This window comes from Natrix helvetica, assembly GCF_964273705.1.
Source record: "Natrix helvetica genome assembly, chromosome: 7".
NCBI classification, from domain to species: domain Eukaryota; kingdom Metazoa; phylum Chordata; class Lepidosauria; order Squamata; family Natricidae; genus Natrix; species Natrix helvetica.
This window is the reverse complement of record NC_138558.1, coordinates 45141337-45164347: the sequence shown is the minus strand read 5'-3', so window position 1 is coordinate 45164347 and position 23011 is coordinate 45141337. Positions and strand designations below refer to the sequence as shown.

The 23011-nt window shown below is 37.2% G+C and overlaps 2 protein-coding genes across 4 annotated transcripts in view; both read right to left on the bottom strand.

Annotated features, from left to right (window-relative positions):
- Positions 1-7576, bottom strand: part of CENPU (centromere protein U) — a 29540-nt gene extending 21964 nt beyond the window's left edge. The window contains exons 1-4 of the mRNA XM_081959274.1: positions 7421-7576; positions 5280-5331; positions 3298-3415; positions 1756-1888 (exon numbers count right to left, since the gene is read on the bottom strand). Of these exons, the coding sequence (XP_081815400.1) occupies positions 1756-1888; positions 3298-3415; positions 5280-5324 (296 nt within the window). The 5' untranslated portion in view covers positions 5325-5331; positions 7421-7576. The remainder of the gene's footprint in view (positions 1-1755; positions 1889-3297; positions 3416-5279; positions 5332-7420) is intronic.
- Positions 7577-11654: 4078 nt separating this feature from the next.
- ACSL1 (acyl-CoA synthetase long chain family member 1) overlaps positions 11655-23011 on the bottom strand; it is a 53662-nt gene continuing 42305 nt past the window's right edge. For all 3 annotated transcript variants that reach the window (XM_081959762.1, XM_081959760.1, XM_081959761.1), the window contains exons 15-21: positions 22301-22373; positions 20057-20145; positions 19401-19517; positions 17721-17864; positions 17346-17447; positions 13543-13614; positions 11655-13121 (exon numbers count right to left, since the gene is read on the bottom strand). In XM_081959762.1, coding sequence (XP_081815888.1) covers positions 12981-13121; positions 13543-13614; positions 17346-17447; positions 17721-17864; positions 19401-19517; positions 20057-20145; positions 22301-22373 — 738 coding nt within the window. In that variant the 3' untranslated portion in view covers positions 11655-12980. The remainder of the gene's footprint in view (positions 13122-13542; positions 13615-17345; positions 17448-17720; positions 17865-19400; positions 19518-20056; positions 20146-22300; positions 22374-23011) is intronic.

Genomic DNA, 23011 nt, shown 5'->3' with positions numbered 1-23011 from the left:
TCAACTGGGAAACCAAGGATCCTAGATCAAGCCAAGTTCAAAAAGCATCAGAGAATTCCTGGAGGCCAAGGCACTCAAACAAATTGGCCATCAACAGGCATGTAGAAATAAACAAAATCTACAAGAGACAATCAAAAAGCCCCAAAGGAAACAAAAAGACCAAAACAACTCATCACCAGCAATCAATACCCATACAAAGAGAAATTAACACCAACATTAACATTAGACCAACAATTAAGAAACAATATTCCAACCAAGGAACTGTCAATGCAGACAAACAAACTAACAGTAAACAACAGCCTAATCAAGGAACCTTCAAAAACATTCCTACTAACGCTAAGAGGGCAAGCCACTAGAACAGTTCCCCAACCTTTCAAGATTTGTGGACTGGCAGAGGGTGGGGAGAATAGGGGATTGTTACACACCAGCCGTGGGCAAGCGTGCATGAGCAGCTCCATCTGCATGAGCAGCACACACATGCACCTACCACCCCACGCAAATGGAGCACATGTGCACTTGCCTGCTGCTTCCATGGCCCAGTTCCCAATGGCTCACATCCCAGTAGTGGGCCGCAGCCTGGAGATTGGGGACCCCTAAACTAATACATAAAAATAAAAGCAAATTCCATTCCCTTCTAGCACTGATGATATCTAGTTTGGTAATAACAGGTCTGCAGGAAAACCAACCTCAGAACACTAAGGATCCACAGATAGAATTCAGTTCAAATCTATAATGTTTCATAATTTTAAATGATTATTTATGTATGCCATCTCACTATAACAACTTTGGGCAGCTAATGTCATATAAAATGTATAAATACACATAAAAACACTATATATAGAGATTGTCATATATATATATATATATATATATATATATATATATATATATATATATATATATATATATATATATATATATATATATATATATATATATATATATATATATATATATATATATATATATATATATATATATATATATATATATATATATATATATATATATATATATATATATATATATATATATATATATATAACCCAAATTTAAAAAATTCAGAACAACTATGTCTTAGCTCTAACCAACTGACCCAGGAATAAATCAAGGCTTTCTAAAAAGCTAGCTTGCAAAGAGTCCAGAATCTTCTGACTTTTGTGAGAAAACCAAGTCCTGGGGAAGTTGGCCAGAAAAGCCACCTTTGGGAACCTATTGTAAGAACTAAATATTGGTAGTGATAATACAGAGGAAGACAAAAGGTCAAGCAAAAAAATCATCAAAGACTTTACTGCCTTCAAACTGAAATTTAAGAAAATATTTATGCTAATGAAAGAAGTGCAAATCCTTACCAAATTTGAACCCTGTCATACTTGAAAAGTATAACAACAGATATTTTAAAGAAAAAGCAATCATTTGGAACATAAGAGAGAAGCAATGATTATGAAGAAAACATGTTGCTAAGAAGTCTTAGCTATGTGGAGACCAAACTCAAAGTTGATTCAAAAACACCAAAAATAAAGAATATACCTGATTCTTTAACTGATATTCGTACTTTACTAGGAATTTTAGAATGAAGTATTGGATGTGCTCAAAATATCCCTTTTTTATTTTGATGACACAGTTTCAGTGAGGCCATATAACTAGATTAAGTTAACAGGGCTGGACACACTAATACATTCATGTACATTAAGAAAATTGGTCCAGAGAAAATATTACACACAAAATAATGTCTTGAACTTGTTTTTGGAATACCTTTTCTTTGTATTTTTCTCTGGATCAGAGAAACTGCTGCTAGACTCATTGATCTTTGGATGTTGATCGTTCCCATTATCAGCATCTTCTCCCTCTTCATATACAGACAGAGCAGTGCTATGTAAAGGATGATCTAGGATGAAAAAATATTAACTATAACAATTTAAAATATCCTATATGTCTCAAAACAGAAAATCTCAAAACAATAGTTTTTGTGTGAAATGGATGAAGCAATTTCATTCAAGAGGAAGATATTAGGAAGAGTGAAGAAAAAACACCCAGATGCAATTTAAAAAAAGTGTTTGGTAACTATAGTTCCTTGAAGCAATCACACAGAACAAGTTACCATGAAAGGTTGATATTCCACCTTGATTATTTTAGAGTTCTAACCTAGTTTGGTCCACTAGACATTGAGCAAGTACCAATGCCCGGTCATGTGAAAGTGCGAATAGAATTTTTAGCCCTCAGTGTAATAAACCTGGCTTAGCTGGCAGGATGTAAGAGTTGGCATTAGGACAAATTAATGGAAGAAAATGTTTATGCTAATGAGATGTGCAAGGCCTTACAAAACCTGGACCCTGTCCCAAAGAGAGTGTGCTGGATTAAAGCAAACAAAAACTTTATCAATAAAAAGTATTGCTAATATGAACATTTTACAGATAGTCTCGAGGCGAGATGGGTGGCAAATAAATTTAAACCAAAAAAAGGTGGTATCTGCCACACTTGTTTCTGTGAAAACCGGGACTATGGAGTTGCAGAAGGGAAGGGAGTGGATTCAGGAAACTGCTACTCAGTCCTGCATTCACACAAGAATTTCAGAAACTAAACACGGAGCTGTTTATAGCCAACAAAGTTTTCCAAGGGGAAAGATGTCTTTGTTGCTAGAACTGAAAGATGTACAAGGCAATGATCATAAAATAGTAATCTGTGTGGTCAGTGTTCACACTTTCAAATTAGCAAAATCTGACATACTTCATTGTATAGTTTGCAATTTGCTAATGTTAATTTTTAATATTACATTTGGATATTTTATTTAAAATTCTGTTGTAAAACACAGCAATTTATTTTATTATTCAATTGTTTATTAATGCTAAAGCTAATCCAGATGCTGTAGTTAGCTTAATAGGATTCTATATTTGATCTTTCTGTATCCATACAATTAAATAAGCATATTTATAAAAACATACTAGACATTATAATATACATTTATATATACATGTATTTTATATTTATTTAACTTGCTTATTGGAAATGTGACAATCATATTTTTATTCCACATTTACTCAATACATCTGAGAACAATTACTATCTACAAATTGTAGTTGGGAACAATATCTTATTAATATGTTAATATTTATTACAATTATTTTTATATTACCAGCTAAGCATAACTCCTGGTCACTTAACAGTAAATATAAAATCAAACATCAATAAACAAAAATAATAATTCAGAGTTCAGATGGCTACCTGATGTGCCAATTAGAAAGCAGACAATTCTAATAACTATGGAACATCGTAAAAATGTTATAGACAATAACTAACCACATAAGTCATCAGTTTCATCTGTTTGCCCAGTTCCAGGAATTTTCAAAATACTTGAGACATCAGGCTCCTCAGATGAAAACAATTTATCATGAAAGTTCTGTTTGGCTTTATATCCCTGCAAGGAAAGCAGATTATTCATTTATTCAAATTATATGCTACCCATTTCATCTGCAGGCAACTCTAGGCAATTATTTAAAAACTGATAAAAACATGAAAGCATCAAACCAACGGTAATATTAAATTAGCTTAACATTCATAAAGATGGAGAGGAGGGAGCAGGATGCATGGTGTGTGTGTGTTTGATCATGGTCTGTTAACCACCTCAAGAATGATGTGCCTCCATGCCAGTTAGCACAGTCAAGTCTGTAGATGCTTTTGGAAGGCCATAAGGGTGGATATGGATCTCATCTCAGAGGTCATGATGTTACAAAGGCTAGGAACCATAGCAGAAAAGGCTTTCCCTGGCGGCAGACAAAATTCCTTGATTGATAGGTTTTGCAGCATTCCCCTTCTACTGGGGCAGGTAGAGTGAGGCAATCCCTTTGGGGTAAGATGGTTCTTTAGGCAACCTGGATCCATGAAGGGCTTTAAAGTGATAACCAACATCTTGAACTGAACCTAGAAGCAAACAGGCAAGTGGCGATACAGGCCACCCTAAGGACCCCATGAATTGTCTACAAGATTGCATTATGTGCCAGATATAGCTTCCAAATACTCTTCAAATAGCCCCATGTAGAGCATGTAGCAAGTCCAAGTGTGAGATAACCAGGGCTTGAGTGATTAAGCACGGGGACTTCCAAACCAGGAAAGAACCTGCTGGCACACAACTCAAAGTTGCACAAAGGCTCTCATAGCCACTACTGCCACCTGCTCTTTGAGCAGTTGTTGCAAATCTAGAAGAACCCCCAAGTTGTGCATTGATTCTGTCTGGGGTAATTTAGCCCCATCCAGAATGAAAGATGTTAATCAAAGTCATGGATTTCAAAAGCTACATACATCTATGGATTAGCATGACAATGTTAAAAACATGTTATCTAAGTTCTTCGGATAGTTAAATATTTAAGGTTATTACAATTAAGTAATAAATTAAATAAATAAGCAAATTAAATTAAGAAAAATTATCAGGGCCATATGTAGTACTACCATCAAGAGCAGGGGTGTCAAACCCAAGGCCTGGGGGCTGGATCCAGCCTGCAAGGTGCTTAGATCTGGCCCCTGCGGCTGTCCTGGAAACAGCAACGGATTGCCCTACCGTGCCAGGAAAAATGGAGCATGTGAGAACTGCGGGCTACCCTCCTGAGCTCTGTTTTCTCTGGCAGAAAGTTGCCGGAGACTGTCACCACCAAAAACAGAGCTTGGGAGCCCATTTCCACTGGCAGAGCACTCGGGCCACCACAGGCACCCCAACACGAGTGACACTGAACTGACCACACATACCCTGGCCACACCCACCCTGGCCCCCCAAGGTCAAACACAACCCTGATGCAGCCCTCAATGAAATCAAGTTTGACACCCCTATTCTAGAGCTATGCAGACAGCACCTATGAATATTTTAGAGCTGCTGCATCTATTCCTGAAATCATAGAGCTTTTCTATTTTGTTTAATATATCTATTTTGTAGTCGTATAAGTTTTACTTGTTTAATACAATCCCTAATAAAATTATTGGAAATTGCTAAATTATTTTTAAAAATCATGGGAGTTTTCTGAAGCTGCTGTATAATCCCAGAAAAACATGTGATTGCATTAATGTTCACACTCCAATTTGAAGGCAGAGTACTAAGTAGGAAACAACCCTACTTCAACTATGTCACAAAAATTGATGATGTACTGTTTTATATTTAAAAAGTCACAGCAAAACTAAATGGGTCAAGAATTAAATAAATTTTATAGAATTTCTACACCCAAATCAATTCAAAGTTCTACATTAAAAAGAAGAGGTAAAAGCCTATTCACACTTTAAAACAAAATGCCACTTACTGCCAATTTCTTTTTTAAATCCTTTGTTGCTTTTCTCTTTGACATCTTGTTACTAGAGAAACAAACGAGAGGAAAATAAGCTTAAATGGAATTAACTCTTTTTTCTTCTTTTACATTCATGAATCAATGATATCACTATAAAATCTTTGTTCCATGCAATAATTTTTTCCAAAAGCAACCTCCCATATTAACCTGGCTATATTCAAAGCAACCTCTAATTTAAGCTGGCCCTGCAAAGGCCAGACCAGGCCAGGCGCCCAATTCTTACCTACACCCACTCAAACCCTTTGATTGTTACCAACCTGCCTTCCATTGAGGACCTGTATACTGCACAAGTCAAAAAGAGGGCTGTGAAAATATTTACAGACACCTTACATCCTGGACATAAATTGTTTCAGTTCAAAACAACACTATAGAGCACAGCACACCGAGACAACTGGACACAAGAACAGTCCCCCCCTCCCAACACCATCACTCTGCTAAACAAATAATTCACTCACCACTGTCAAACTATTCACTAAGGTTGCATTACTATTACTATTAGTCTCATCGTTTCTATCACCCATCTCTTTCCGCTTATGACTCCAGGACCGTAACTTTGTTGCTTGTATTCTTACGATTTACTGTATTTTTCAGAGTATAAGACACCGGAGTATAAGACACACCAAGGTTTTGAAGAGGCAAATTAAAAAAAAAAGTTTTTGCACTCTGCAAACCTCCCCAAAACGGCCTGTTTTTTGTGAAAACGGGGCAGTTTTTTTTAAAGGGTATGAATACCCTTTAGGAGGCTTGTAGACAGAGCACTAAGTAGGAAACAACCCTACTTCAACTATGGGGGGGGGGTCAAAAATGAGCAAAGAAATGGCCCATTTTTCTCAAAAACAGGCCCGTTTTTTGTCAAAAAAATTGCAGCCTGTTTTTCGCTCATTTCTGCCCTCCCCAGCAGCTCTCTGAAAGCCTCCATAAGGCTTTTGGTGAAGGGGGCGCAGCTTTGGGAGGCAAAAAATGCTGTATTCAGTGTATAAGCCGCACCCAAATTTTCAGCCTCTTTTTTGAGGGAAAAGGGTGCATCTTATACCCCGAAAAATACAGTATATTGATATTGTTTCCTGATTGCTTATTTGTACCCGATGACTATCATTAACTGTTGTACCTTATGATTCTTGACGAATGTATGTTGTCTTTTTATGTACACTGAGAGCATATGCACCAAAGACAAATTTCTTGTGTGTCCAATCACACTTGGCCAAACCAAAGACAAATTTCTTGTGTGTCCAATCACACTTGGCCAATAAAGAATTCTATTCTATTCTATCTTATCCTTATCCTATCCAAAAAGAGAGAGGAGCATGCATTCCCAAGGCACCAACCCAAATGATTTTCGCCTAAACTTCCAAAGCGTGGAGTGGACTCAAATTAAAGTAAGGGTTTTCCTTTGAATTGATCCCACGTCTCTCTCCCTGAACCGAGAAAGGCAAGAGGAGGAAAACCCCACCACCCCAGAAGCCTAAACAGATTGCTTCCCCTACCATCAAGGGCTCCTGAAACAACCTTAGAAGGAGCCCGTTTGATCTAGTGCAGAGGTCTTCAAACTTGGCAACTTTAAGACTTGTGGACTTCAACTCCCAGAATTCTCCAGCCAGCTATGCGGGCTGCAGAATTCTGGGAGTTGAAGTCCACAAATGTTGCCAAATTTGGGACCCCGATTAGTGGTTAATGGTTAATGTATAATGGTTCTCCTCGGAAGCCGGAGACTGAGTTGCACGGTACTCCAATACTAGGAATGGGGGGGGGGGAAACCTGGGTGACTTTGGGCCGGTCACTTTCTTTCCGCTCAATCCACCTCACAGGGTTGTTGTTGTGCAGAAAATAGGAGGGAGGCGTATTAGTTATGGTCACCGCCTTGCATTGCTTACAAAATAATAAGAGGAATAAAATCAAATACATGAAAAGCCGGCGTGGCCCCTCGCCTTCGTCTCCTAAGTACCACTGATTCCTCAGTGAGGAGATGGGCAGTCCCTAAATTTGAGATATATAAATATTTATGGCGTATCCTTAAAACAGCCCTGAGTGTTACCGAGAAACGCTACGGCCACAGGCGGGAGATCTCCTGCCACCCCTCATTCCCCACCAGGACTCACCTGTGGCTCGCGCACTCCTTCCCAACGTTCCAAATCGCCCCGTCTCGTGAAGGGGGAAAATAAACCGTGAGGGAGAGAGGGGCGGGTGGGGGGGGAGGAAAGACGCGCAGACTCAAGTTCCTGGCTACAACTGCTTTTTTTCCCCGCGCCGAAACTCAAAATATACTGCTGGCACTTTCCATTGCGTACTCAAAAAAAAGGGGGGGAGGGAATTGAACCAAAGCCGTTCGTATGACACCTGTAAATTACTGCTCACTATTTTATATAAAATTTCACAGTTCGCAAAAAGGGGCAAAAGAAAGTTAATAGTAGACTTTTTTTCCCTGAAGGAATAACCCCCCTATTTTCTTTAGTAGATAGTTCCGTCCATTGTCTGAGTTACATTTTTAAAGCTTAACCCTTTTAACACGCACAGCCGCAAGAAGGAAGAGCGCCATCTAAAGGCCAGAGGATAGACAAGATGGATATTGCGAAGAAATAGTCCTGTAATGTTTACGTTCGTTTATCTGCAAACTGGTAACATTGTACAGTACTGTAACTCAGGGGTCTCCAACATTAGCAACTTTAAGCGTGGCGGACTTCAACTCCCAGAATTCCCCAGCTGCTGCCTGGGGAATTCTGGGAGTTGAAGTCTTCTAGGCTTAAAGTTGCCAAGGTTGGAAATCCCCGCTGTAACTGCTATGTGGTTTTGGAGACTGACTAGAAGTGGCATGGAGAACAGTCGAAATCTGTAGTTCTTCCGTGTAAGCATTTTTTTTCCTTATTCAAGAAAAACCTAAAGATGTATTGCAAACAATTACAGATACATCCAGATTCTTAACTATTTAATTAAAAAACATATTCCCATGGTGCCTCATATCAAATTTTAGACAACATCTGTAATGAAAAGACACTAGAAATCTGAATTCTTTTAGTAGTTCTTATTTTTGTTCGATTAAACAGAAAAAGAAAATACGTTGTTATTCAAAGTAAATAACTTGGTAAATTTTCCCCCCTTTTCCATGCAATTATATTTAGAAGAAACTCTGTTTGAAAAAATCTAACTGTTCATTTGTTTTTACTAGATCTGTGATTTGTTTGGTTCTGGTGTACTGTTTTGTTTGAATCCACCCATTTTATTTATAATACATGATTTATAGTCTAACATAGCATGTGAATTTAGTGATCTTGGCTATTTTAACAAAACCATGCTTGACTCTGTTCCTAAACATAAGTTGTTCAAGTATCTTACCCTGAAGGATGATACCTAATACACAAAAAGGAAAATTATAATAATTTAGTACAGGAAGTTTTTTATAGGATGTTCTCACAAACTCTTTCAAGTTGCAGAGGTATTTCCTATCAAGTGTACAGGTAGTCTTCAACTTACGACCACAACTGAACCCAAAATTTAGGTTGTTAAGTGAGAAATTTGTTAAGTGAGTTTGCTCCATTTTAGGACTTACCTTGCCACATTTGTTAAGTGAATCACTGCAATTCTTAAATTAGTAACACAGTTGTTAAGTGAAACTGGTTTCCCCATTGACTTTGCTTGTCAGGAGGATGCAGAATGGGTCCCTGTGACTCCGGGATGCTGCATCGGTCATAAATGTGAGTCAGTTGTCAAACATCTGAATGTAAATCACGTGACCATAGGATGCTGCAACGGTCATAAGTGTGAAAAATGGTCATAATTCACTTTTTTTGCGCCATTGTAACTTTGAATGGTCTCAAATGAACTGTTGTAAGTCAAGGATTTCCTGTACTGCATTTCCTATTGCAATTGTTTTTTAGTATGAATAATTACGATAAACAAGGATTAAAAAGAAGATGTACAATACAAATATATATAAATATACACACCCTTCCCAAATCATCTACATTTTTCAGGCTGAAAGTGAGTGACTGACCCAAGGTTGCCCTTTCATGCCTAAGGCAGGACTAGAACTCAGTCTCCTTGTTGCTAGGCCAGCATCTTTACCACTACACTAAACTGGCTTATACTATCTTTGTCTTACATATTCACATACAGCTCAGCTCAGTGAAGAGACGGGACTGTAGTCCTGACTACAACTTCCTACACTTATGGAGTTATGCATCATCAATATCAATACATCAATACATCCAAAAGTAGAGTTTCTCTATGCCTTAGCTGATACTTCCATTTTACAAGATTTCCAAAACACAACAGACTTTTGCTAACATAAATAGAATTTATTGTAAATTATAACTCACTGATGTATACTCTTTGGATCATGGTTATTGATATTCACTCTTTCTTAGAGCTTAATAGCAATTTTTAGTCATATAATATATTCAGTTACTCATTACTAAATTACTAATTATATATTGGGAAAGTATTACTGCCACGGCATTTCCAAACCTTCTTGATTCAATCATTCATTCATTCATATGCATTTAATACTAATATCCTTTTTCCTATTTTATTTCTCTGTTTTATCTGTTTCAAAACCTAATAAAAATTAAAATAAAAGACACATGAAGGTCCCCAGCTTCATTCAGCAAAGCTGATTATGTGGAGGCATCAGTTCCCAATTCATACTGAATGAAATTAGAGGGGAATGGAATTGCAGTAGATTGTTTATGTGCAATCAATCAGCCTTGTATGAATTCAAAATATGTGATACTACTGCTTAGTATGATTGGTGTAACCAAATAAGAATAGGCTCATATGCTGGCTGAGAGCTGAGAGCCTGTCTCTGTAATTCACAATATACACTAATTTGTCTAAGACTTGTGGACTTCAACTCCCAGAATAACCCAGTTAGCCTCTAAGAATGTTGGGTGGTTTAAATTTTCTATTAATCCAAGTCCAAGTTTCAACAAACAACCGAGTTTCTAGGCCAAGGACTGACTATGCATTACCGTCTCTTGCCAAATTTTATTCAAAAGTAGTTGAAGAAACTTGTGTGGCAGCTAAATTATAAAATATTCTACCACAGGAGGGTGGAAATGAGACCCATGAATATATATAGCCTCAGCAATGCTCCAGAAGTGTTAAGATGTTATAGTCATAACCTAATTAATATAGGGCTATTTAACAAGTTGTTGAGGTGAGGTGTCTCCTTTTGTTCTGACGTCTAAAATTGAATGGAGGCAGGGCTAGCTAACAATTCCTTCCCATAAAAAAAGCATCAATTCCACCATCTGAACTAAATATATATATATATATATATATATATATATATATATATATATATATATATATATATATATATATATATATATATATATATATATATATATATATATATATATATATATATATATATATATATATATATATATATATATATATATATATATATATATATATAATTTGTTTTCGTAGATTTATATATCTATGTACATATGCATTAATGTTTAGCTGATTCTCTGCTGAATTTACTTTCTACATTATAAAGGCCTTGTTTTATTTGCCATAAGAGCATGCATCATTTACATCAGCCATAATTACAGATACCACTTCTAGAGAATAATGCTATCAAATGCCATTAAAACCTTAGAACATTACAAAGCGGTTTCAAATGAGACATCAGAAGGACAATAGCAATATTGCACTGCAATGTCCATCCCTTTTGTATGATTTTGTGATATTCCTATAAAAGAGGTAGGGCTTGTATTATGTCAGTACAACACCGCATATGTCATATGCCCTGTACATATACCTTTGGGTATAATTGTTTACATTTTCTACAAGCTTGTTCTATCCCTACAGAATTACTCCAGAAACAACCCTTTCACTAAAGAGTTGATTTCTTTCTGTTCTATAGGTCAGTGGAATAATTTTTGTTCCTCTATGGAACTAATTTTATTCAAGTTCAAGTTTGCTAGTTTCTAAAAAGCTATTAAGACAAGCCTTTTCCAATATTAAGATCTTGAGATGTATTTAGATTAACACTTCATTCCCACTGTCACAAGAATAAGGTTACTGCCTAGGAATACTAGTCCACTGCCAAAAAGAGAAAGCTGGTTAAGATCAGGAAATTCTATTTTGCTAATATGTCAAAATTATTTCTTCATGATAAAGCTGTGTGGAAAACTGTGATTTATTGGCTGATTTGCCTTTCTCTTGCTTCCTGTACCAACTGGGACATAAAATAGTCATAAAAGTCCAGACAAAAAGAATGGGAAACAAATAAGAATAATCAGACAATAATTCCCCCCCCCCTTTTTTTTTTAGGAATGAGCGCACTGAGTTGTTTAAATTGCAGTATAAAAACATTTACTCAAATTAAATGCACAAATATTTATTTTGGCTTCCTTGTGGAGGTTTTTTTGGGTGGAAATTTTTGTTTATAAAATATAGAAATAGCCAACACTAAGCAAACTTTTGAACTCCAATATAACAAGTGATTTAATACTTCAAGAATATGGGTTTGAATAATGGTGTGCAATAAGGACACCCACGTATGAAATTATGCAACTGGGTAGTGCATTATAATCACACACTCTTTAGTGCAAACTTCATTGTGCTTGTTTACATATATTTAACAAATTAATTACTGTTTTAAGGGAAAAATCGAGCATGGGTTACTACAAGGCATTTCAATTCCATCCATCCCTCAGAAAAATATACAGATGCCGGTAAAAGGTAGGTATGTTCAAGCATCCTTCCCCATTCCAATAAAATGACATCCTATATATATATACTACAGCCCATTCCCTCTCTGTTACAGAAGCATGTTTATTTTTAGACGCTATCAAATTCTCAATATTCTTTGCTCAATGAGTAAGAAGCAGAAACTAATTTTGTACAAAGACCCAGTAAATTAAGTGATCAAGATTAAGCTGTACTGCCGAGGAAATCTAATGGTTTGCAATGTATGAGCATGACTTACTCCCAATACGTACTGAAATTCCATCCACATCTATGCGTATTTTGTAACATGATGCCACTATGGCCCAACTATCCCTGTAGCTCGTGAAGCTGACATCTTGAATTACATAGGAAGTTTCATCTGGAGTCGCCCCCACACACTCCACTCCCACAAATTATAAAGCTAAAATATCTGATCATTTATCTTGTGGTTCATTGCATTAATACCACAACGTTAAATAAAGCTTCGAAAAAGTCTGTAAATAACCTAGGCAGCTATGATTCTGCCCAAATTTTACATCCAGACACAAATAAAGTTCAGTCTCCTATCAGTGTTCCTCTGCTGTTATGCAGTAAAAATCTCCATATATCAACTATTTTGGAAAATGATTACCAGCTGTACAATAAAATAAAAACAATGAATGTGGTTGCAACACACATATCCCTTTACATGCCTTGAGAGTCACATTTTTGGCTGAAGTCTTAAATAACTTACAAATCACATAGATAACATGTACAGTTTTAAGGCGCATTGAGGAAGTTGTATGTCATTGTAAAAAATGGTCTGCGACACAAGTGGACAGTAAGGCAGAGTTCAATTATTCTTCAATTTTCCTATGTTGAGTACCCCTTTGTGTAAAAGTTAATGATTGCACTGTTTCCTTCCACATATTTGTTGCAGTCTGTTCATAGATATGATGGTTAATAGCAAATGCCATTCTCTCTAATAGTTTTCTTCGGTTACATGTGGACATTAGCATAGAGTTCTTCTATTTGAGAGCTGAAGTATTTACGCAGCTCAGGTCTCTTTGCCTTTAACGTTGGTGTTAGCAGGCCATTCTCAACAGAGAACATTTCAGAATGAAGGGCGATGCTTTTGATCTGAAAAAGTGAAGGTTAAATCAGACTTTGCAAATTTTTTATTTAGGAACAATGCTACATGTACAGTACAATTAGACTGTGAAAGAACAGAAATAGTATCTGAACCAGTTTATTTAAGCAGTAAGTGATACTCCATATTAGTAAGGATTTAATATAGGTGCTGAATTACACAGGCTGTTTATTGAAACCAATCACCCATATTTATAAGAAAAAACAATTTTCTCTTTCCTTTAAAATAAAATGTTAACCAAAAAGGCTGGTACTCTTAATGCAAAGGTAGGTTAAATTTTTTCCCTTAAAAATTAGATCTTGCTAATTTCATTGTAATTAGTCAGTTAATATTTGTAACTCTACAGCCCAAAATGACATTGACATAGAAAGTACAGCAGGTTAATAATAGGCAAACATTTGGAATTCCTACCTGTTCAAATGACTTCAAGCCAAACTCCTTTCCTTTCTTCAACATATCTTCCAGAATGTATTTTTTTAAATCCTATTGGGATTCAAAGCATAGTGTTACGGAACAATATCACAAAAATATGAGTCTTATTTTTTATTTGTGGACCACAAATAATAAATAAGGATCACTGCACTTATTTAACTTATAAGGGCTAATTAGAAGCTACCTTTGCAAAAAAACAAGACCAATGATAAGCAATGATTTATTCTTTTGTAATACAATCCCCACACACAAGTCAGGAGTGTTAGACCGTGAGGTCAAAACCAGAAGGCACAAAAATGACTCAATCCTAGCCTGTGGGTCATTCAAGATGGTTAAGGATAATTATTTTCCTAGTAGTTTAATAACACTGTGTGTTGATAGGAGGGACTGTGTGCTGAGTTTTTTGCCCTGGCTATGCAAATCCACCAGTATTGCAATTATTACAATACCAATGCAAAACATGAGTTAACTCCTTATTTAAGTTGTTTTGTTTTAAGCGATTGACTCTTTGTCTGTTTTGTGGGTTTCTCATATTACTAGAACTTAGTTATATTTTCTTTCCTTTCCCCTTTTAGTCCAAATCTAATTGTTTTGAGGCAGTGTAGAGCTTCAAGGTTTAATAACAGATTTCCTGACATTTCACTGGCAACCATGGCTGGCAACTTCAGAGGCCAAATGGTGTGCCATGTTCTTTTGCTTACTATTCTTTTTCTGTGCTTTGCATAATGATGACTAAAACACAATCATATGACAGATGCATACAGGTGAAACTCGAAAAATTAGAATATCGTGCAAAAGTTCATTTCAGTAATGCAACTTAAAAGGTGAAACTAATATATGAGATAGACTCATTACATGCAAAGCTGGTTCAAGCCGTGATTTGTCATAATTGTGATGATTATGGCGTACAGCTCATGAAAACCCCAAATCCACAATCTCAGAAAATTAGAATATTACATGCAATAAATAAATAAAACAACGATTGTACATAGAACAATATCGGACCTCTAAAAAGTATAAGCATCGCATATGTACTCAATACTTGGTTTGGGCCCCTTTTGCAACAATTACTGCCTCAATGCGGCGTGGCATGGAAGCTATCAGCCTGTGGCACTGCTGAGGTGTTATGGAAGACGAGGATGCTTCAATAGCAGCCTTCAGCTCTTCTGCATTGTTCGGTCTCATGTCTCTCATCTTTCTCTTGGCAATGCCCCATAGATTCTCTATGGCAGTGGTCGGCAAGCCGCGGCTCATGAGCCACATGTGGCTCTTTACACATTTTAATGCGGCTCTTCTGTGTGCCGGGCGCCCGCTCCCCTCCCTCCTCTCGGGCACTTCAAAACAAGCGCCCCTTTCCCTTTTTTCTTTTCGACCCACAATTATTAGGGAGGATCCTGAAGTCAGGCGGGGACGAGAAGCGAGGAGGCAGAAAAAGAGACGGAGGCCAAGGAGCTTCCCCCCGCCCCCTCCCAGCAAAAATCTAACCGGGGAGCCGGGCGGACAGTAGCAAATTAGCCGATCACGCTGCGTGTGTGATCGGCTAATTTGCTACTGCCCGCCCGGCTCCCCGGTTAGATTTTTGCTGGGAGGGGGCGGGGGGAAGCTCCTTGGCCTCCGTCTCTTTTTCTCCCTCCTCGCTTCTTGGGGTTCCACCAATGGGGGAGCATGGCCCGCCCAGCGCCAGGCTTTGGGCTAACACAGAGGTCTGCAAAGTTGGCTGTTTTAAGACTGGTGGACTTCAATTCTCAGAATTCTGGGAGTTGAAGTCCACCAGTCTTAAGAGCCAATTTTGCAGATCCCTGGGCTAATATGATTGATGCCCTTGGTGGACTTCAATTCTCAGAATTCTGGGAGTTGAAGTCCACAAGTCTTCAAGCTGTCAGGTTTGAAGACCCTGGGTTTTTTTTTCTAAAGGGTTGGGGGTGCGAGGGTCTTGCAACTTGACAGCTTTAAGACTTGCATGCTTCAATGCCAGAGTTCCTGAGCCAACATGACTGGAGGAGGAATTCTGGGAGTTGAAGTCCACAAGTCTTAAAGCTGTCAGGTTTGAAGACCCCTGGTTTTTTTTTTTTCTAAAGGGTTAGGGGTGCAAGGGTCTTGCAACTTGACAGTTTTAAGACTTGCGTGCTTCAAATGCCAGAGTTTATTGAAACTAAAAACAGTGTACACAGTGTACTATGTATTTTCGGTTTTAAAAATGTGGCTCTCAAAATAAATTTCAATCGTGGTTTTGGCGAGATTTGGCTCAGTTGAAAAAAAAGGTTGCCCACCACTGCTCTATGGGGTTCAGATCATGCGAGTTTGCTGGCCAATCAAGCACAGTAATCCCACAGTCATTGAACCAGGTTTTGGTGCTTTTGGTAGTGTGGGCAGATACCAAGTTCTGCTTGAAAATGAAGTCAGCATCCCCATAAAGCTCGTCTGCAGAAGGAAGCATGAAGTGCTCCAAAATCTCCTGGTAGACGGCTGCATTGACCCTGGACTTAATGAAGCACAGTAGACCAACACAGCAGATGACCTGGCTTAACAAATCAACACAGACTGTGGAAACTTCACACTGGACTTTGAGCATCTTGCAGTGTGTGCCTCTCCATTCTTCCTCCATACTCTGGGTCCTTGGTTTCCAAATGAGATGCAAAAGTTGCTCTCATCAGAAAAGAGGACTTTGGACCACTGAGCAACAGAGCAGGTCTGTTTTTCTTTAGCCCAGGTAAGACACTTCTGATGTTGTTTGTTGTTCAGGAGCGGCTTGACAAGAGGAATATGACATTTGAAGCCCATGTCCAGGATCCGTCTGTGTGTGGTGGCTCTTGATACACTGACTCCAGCCTCAGTCCACTCCTTGTGAAAGTCTCCAACATTTTTGAATGGCTTTTTCCTGACAATCCTCTCCAGGCTGCGGTCATCCCTGCTGCTTGTGCACCTTTTTCTTCCACACTTTTCCCTTCCACATAACTTTCTATTAATGTGCTTTGATACAGCACTTTGGGAACATCCAACCACTTTTGAAATTACCTTTTGAGGCTTTCCCTCCTTATGGAGGGTGTCAATGATGGTTTTCCACACAACTGTCAGGTTAGCAATCTTTCCCATGATTGTGATTCCTACTGAACCAAACAGAGAGACCATTTAAAGGCTCAGGAACCCTTTGCAGGTGTTATGGCTTAATTAGCTGATTAGAGTGGGACACTTTGAGCCTAGAATATTGGACCTATTCACAATATTCTAATTTTCTGAGATGGTGGATTTGGGGTTTTCATGAGCTGTAAGCCATAATCATCACAATTATGACAAATCACGGCTTGAACTATCTTGCTTTGCATGTAATGAGTCTATCTCATATATTAGTTTCACCTTTTAAGTTGCATTACTGAAATAAAGGAACTTTTGCACGATATTCTAATTTTTCGAGTTTCACCTGTATGTAGGAATGTAATCTTTGAACTGTCAAGTGAAATCAGGAAATCGAGGCAGTTCAAATGAATATAAAGGTTTATTGCAAGCTTAAGTTCTCTACAAGAATCCGAAGTTCTCTACAAGAATTGTGGTAGATAAGAATCAACGGAATTCAAGGTGGGCTAAATTTAGATCTCTTGCGGGTGTAAAGGGACTCGAGATTGATGATGCATTTGACCCCCTCCCTCGCGGTCAGCCTGGTCATTTCCTACATTAACTCTTTTATCTACACTGGAAACTGCATAGATAAAGAAAGGTTTTAAAAACAAGCAAGCTTACACCAAGCCTCTACTAGGGTTTGTAATCAGGGGAAAAAAATCACCTACTTTGTTTTTGCACAGTTCTTCATAAGAACCTCCCAAGCCTTTTTTCTTAGCCCAGGTGACCAATATGTCTGGATCTGGTACCACAATTCCTATTAGGAAAGCCTGAAGCCAGATAAGAACAAACACTTCAACTGTATTAGTGGATCAGCCACTTTACAAAAATTTTATTGGCAAAAGGTGAAGCTAAGTTACACCTTTTGCCACAACAGAAAACAACAGATCTGTGTTGGAGTACCAAAGCTATTGAAGGCCTGCCCTTGGAGATCAGACCAAACTCTTTGGTCTATCTTCATAGCAGAGCAACATTTATTCATGGTAAATATTTTTATTCACTTTCTAGACATTTTTAAGACACTTTTAAAAACAAATACCTACCTGCAAACTTTCACCATAGACGAACACCTGAGCCACAGGCTCACTCCTTATATATACATTCTCTATTTTTTCTGGTGCTATATATTCTCCTTGTGCAAGTTTGAATATGTGTTTTTTTCTGTCAATTATCTTCAGGGTACCATTCTGCAAAACCAGTAGAAAAAAAAAACTTCCTTCAGTTCATAAAAGGTTCATGCTTTACATTATCCAATAATCAAAGAGAGTCAAGTGCAAGATCAATTCTGAAGAATAGTCAATTAAAAGCCAAGATTACCACTAAAAAAATATTTGTTTGAACAGCACAAGTAGACTATTTCTCTAAGTCAGGGGTGTCCAAACTTGGCAACTTTAAGACTTGTGGACTTCAACTCCCAGAATTCCCCAGCCAGCTGGCTGGGGAATTCTGGGAGTTGAAGTCCACAAGTCTTAAAGTTGCCAAGTTTGGACACCCCTGCTCTAAGTTATTTCAACAGCCCATAATAGTAATTTGAGACAAAGATAGCAAAACACAAAACACATTTATTGGTTTGTTTGTTTGTTTTTTCATCCATCAGATTTATTGCCTGCCATTTCATTGTGCTCTTATAATCTTATTCAGGTAGTCCTCCACTTACAACCACTCATTTAGTGACACTTCACTGAAGAAAGTGACTGATGACCTGTTTTCACACTTAGGACCACTGCAGCATCCCCATGTCACATGATCAAAATCTGACCACTTGATAACTGGCATGTATTTATGACTTTCCCAGCTGGCTTCTGACAAACAAAGTCAATGAGGGAAGCCAGATTCGCTTAACAACTTCACACTTTACTTAACAACAGCAGTGATTCACTAAACTGTGGCAAAAGATCACAAAATGGGATGAACATCGTTTAACAACTGCACTGCTTAGCAACAGAAATGTTGTACTCAATTGTGTTGTAAGTCGAGGACTACCTGTGTGTTCTTGATAGAAAAAGAAATACTCAATTGCTCAATTGAAAGTAACTTCATAGCATTTACCAAGGAAATTGTTAGAAATGTTTACAATAAATTTTCTACTCAGGTCCCTTCTACCACACCAATTTGTGGTAATCTGGGACTGGCGATGCTCATAAGAACTTTTTTTTTCTGAAACTGAACAGATTCACTTCCAACTTAGCTGCAGCACAAGAAAAATATACAGTGAAAACAGGTTTTTTCTTATGGCCAGGTTTATATGGTAGCCTTTTTCCACATCCTGCTGGAACTGTAGCTAATGCAGTTTCTATATCACTGTCTATATGTATCTATATCATACTCCTTCTGTATGTACAAAGATCCTAATTATATTAAATAATGGACAACAGCATTAAAGGTTAGACAGTTGCGTGCTGAATTTTTATTGCAAGCACATCTGTTCCAATGAAGCACATAGTACTAAGAAAGGATTGGACAATAATATTTAAAATTGCTAGGAATCTGATATCTAAACTGAAAATCATCTCTGTTTATACTATGGAAAAAGCTGACAACCAAGTTGATGGTACCATGTTTTATAAGACACTTGTACTATAGATGATCAATAGATTGAATGTCACCGAAATATGCAAGCTTGCAACAGAAAAGTTCTAGCACTAAAATAGTGAAGTAACCCATTGATTAAAGTAATCTCTTCTGTCTATTCACAAAATACATTCGATTACAAATTGGCTTACCGATAACCACTTCCCAATATCTCCAGTATGTACCCAGCCATCTTTGTCAATAGTTTCTGCTGTTTTTTCAGGATCTTTCAGATAGCCTTTAAACACATTTGCTCCTTTTACACAAATCTGGAACAGAAGTGGACTGTGCTTAAAAATACACCATAAAACTGATTATCCTACTGTTTTATGTAGGAATGGAAATAATGTTCATTCACTATACCAACTGATTCTTCCTAAGCTCACTTGTTATTATTTTTAAGCAATTTGCCAATGTTTTGGTAAATAATACTGATCAAAATCATGATACCTTTAAAAAAATTTTGAACTGATTCTTGTAGAATAGAGAATGTACTTACTTAAAATTTAAAACATGCAATTTGAAACAGAAAGAGATTTTCTGACATTTGGGTATGTTTTGCACTTAAGTTCTACATGTAAGAACTGAAACTGCTCTCTCTCTCTCTCTCCCCCTCCCTCTCTCTCTCTCACACACTGTATGAAGGTTCTACATCTGCTGCTCTGCAGCAGACAATCAACTATTATGTTAAGTCTTAATTTTTTGCCTACTAGATGAACTGTGTTTGACATATTCTGCCAACTCAAGCCAGAATGGGAGGTTAAGTGTTGGAAAAGCCAAGCCTTGGAGTTCAGATAGCACAACTTACCTCACCCTCTCCTTTGGCAGAAAAATAATTCATTTCTTCTACATCAACCAGCTTTATGATATTGCAAGGCATTGGGGCACCAACATGACCTATTGGTGGAATAATAATATTTTGTTTTGGGTTGATTTTAACCATATGCTACCAGAGTCACTCTGAATAAAGGTAATTAATAAACAATGCAATTTAAAAAACCAAACACACACACAGAGTATATAGTTCAAAAAGTCCATTTCTAAGAATCGTATCAGGCAAATATATGTTCTTCAGATGGTACTTAACTGAACTTGAACAGAATAGGACTTGAGGATAGTTCTGCTAGCTTGCATCATTTCACCCACGGGAACTGCTATATCATGTTGTTCTTACTGATAGTTCTTATTAACTTTTCTCTGCAGATACCTATTTTATTATTGTTTTTATTGACTAGAGTTATATGCCACCTTTTCTCTAGAAGCTGAAGACAGCTTAAGTAGGAGTTTTCCCATCATTTTATTCTCCCAATGTCTATGATGTCAGTTAAGTAGAGTGTAACAAACTATACTAAAAAAAACCAGTAAATTTCCATGACAGGGAGTAGATCAGCACCTGTATATACCCAGTACTAATCCAACAGCTAGCTAGCTAGCTAGCTTGCTTGCTTGCTTGCTTGTTTATTTATTTATTATTTATTTACTTATTTCTTTATTGTTTATTTATTTATTTATTGATTGATTGATTGGCCGTGTTACATTAGCCAGGATTAGTACAATGCTAATACAGGGTAGTTGTTTGGCTGCCTAAGATTGCTAGCCTGATCTGTTCACACTCACACCTTTCCAAGGTGCACCACAAGAGGTGAACTAGTTCTAGAAAGAAAGACAAATAGTATCCTGCAGCATCATCTGATTGACACCCCCCCCCCCAAAAAAAGCAATGAGAATACTTTGGACATCTGCTGCCAGGCATGTGGTTGAAGCAGTGAAGTTATAATAGTTGAATTATGGATATTTATAATCCATTTCTATACAAAGTAATCATTTCATTTCTACACAAAACGGTTTAACTGAATCCTGGACATGCTACTGAACAAGCACTATTAAGGTCACTGTTATCACAATATAATATAATTTACATTGGCTGTGTCTTTTATCAGGAAGGAAAATGGAATAAAGACAATGCAAAGAGCACCCACGTGAGAGCATAAACTGTGATAATTTTGGTTTGATTCTGCACTTCGGAAATTTTTTTTTGAACAAGCTACATTATCCACAAATACTGATTGAAAAATAAAGACAGGTGTTGAAATCAGGATATGTAATAGGTCCTACAATTTTGTAATCCCCCCAAATATTATAATCATGTTGTAGAAGTTAATATGTCTTTCTAAAGTCAGATCTTTAGAGACCAAGTAGATTTTTACAGGTAATTGACTTAAGTAATACACAAAAAATAGATGCTAGATAGTAGTGGGTAGCCCATGTATAAAGATGAAATGAGATTTTTTTTTTCAAAATCAGATGTTTCATGGACTGAAATTAGACAACTGTGCAAACACTGATGTATAATGCCGAATGAATAACCATTCCTTTCTCAGACCACAAATGTAGCTAAAGTGACGTTTTCAGATAACTTGGATTTAGAGTAAAAATAACTAAACATTCCTGTCCTCCAAATAAATAATAAGCATTGACACACAGACTTGCTTAGTCATATGTAGAAAAAATATCTGCAGGGAATAGATTCCCAAACCATATGCATGCCCTGTTTTTTTGCCCGTTTCCCCCCCCCCAGCCCCCAGGAGCACTCTACATGCCTCACAAAGCCTATGCATGCCCTGTTTTTTTGCCCGTTTTTGCCCCACCCCCCAGCCCGCAGGAGCACTCTACATGCCTCCCAAAGCCTATGCATGCCCTGTTTTTTTTGAAAAAAAAAAACACACGGGTCCATTTTTGCGAAAAACAGCCCGTTTTTTGCTTGTTTTTGCCCCCCCAGTCTTTCACAAAAAATGAGGCCTGCAGAGGGTTTGGGAGGTCTGCAGAGAGCAAAAACTTTTTTTTTTAAATTTACCTCTTCAAAATCTTGGTGCATCTTATACTCTGGTTCGTCTTATAGTCCGAAAAATATAGTAATATAATATAAATTGCTGGACATTTCTTCTGAATTGCTTCTCACTTCTGATTAATTTTACCATTGAAGTTTCTCGATAAATATTTTGTCTGCCCTGATTTAAATTGTATAAATCTGAACAAATTTAAAAAGCCCTACCAGCAGTCCAGTCACCAGGCATTGTTAGAGAACATCCAGCCGTGCATTCGGTTTGTCCATAGCCTTCATAAAACTGTGAAGCAGAACGTAAAGATCAGGCACTGACGCTTTCTCCACCCAATGAGAATTCTATTTTATCATTTCTCAAGGCACCTTAGACAAAATTATTGAACAAACGTAGAACTCCTTCTTATCCTTGGTTTTCCAATTTAATTTTTATTCAGCATATGCAGTCATATGCCATATGGGTAATAATGTGTTAAGCAATTGTTAATTGTTAATAATTGGTAATTTTTAACAATAGGTTAAACAATTACCTATTTTAAATTTGGAATTTTCCAAGAATGTTTGTTTAATTTAATTATAGAAATGCCATCTAAGTCTTGACCTAACATTAATCTTGACTTCTAATACTTGAAATGAGACTTGCCTATTGAAGCACATCAAGAATAAATTATTTTTGGTTACAGACATACCAATGGTACGTTGCAAGACTCTTTTAGCTGAGTTTCCTATATGTAATTCCAGTCTGAAAAAGACTACATTCATGTATGATAACAATTCTTGAGTCTTGATTTATAAGCTAATGATTATAAAATTCTTATTTATATAACTGATTTTGTGTTTTAGGCAAAGGATTGTTAGATGGGCACAATCCAAATAACTAAGAGAAGCTTCACGTGTCACTTGGAGAGTCAATAATACTATTTT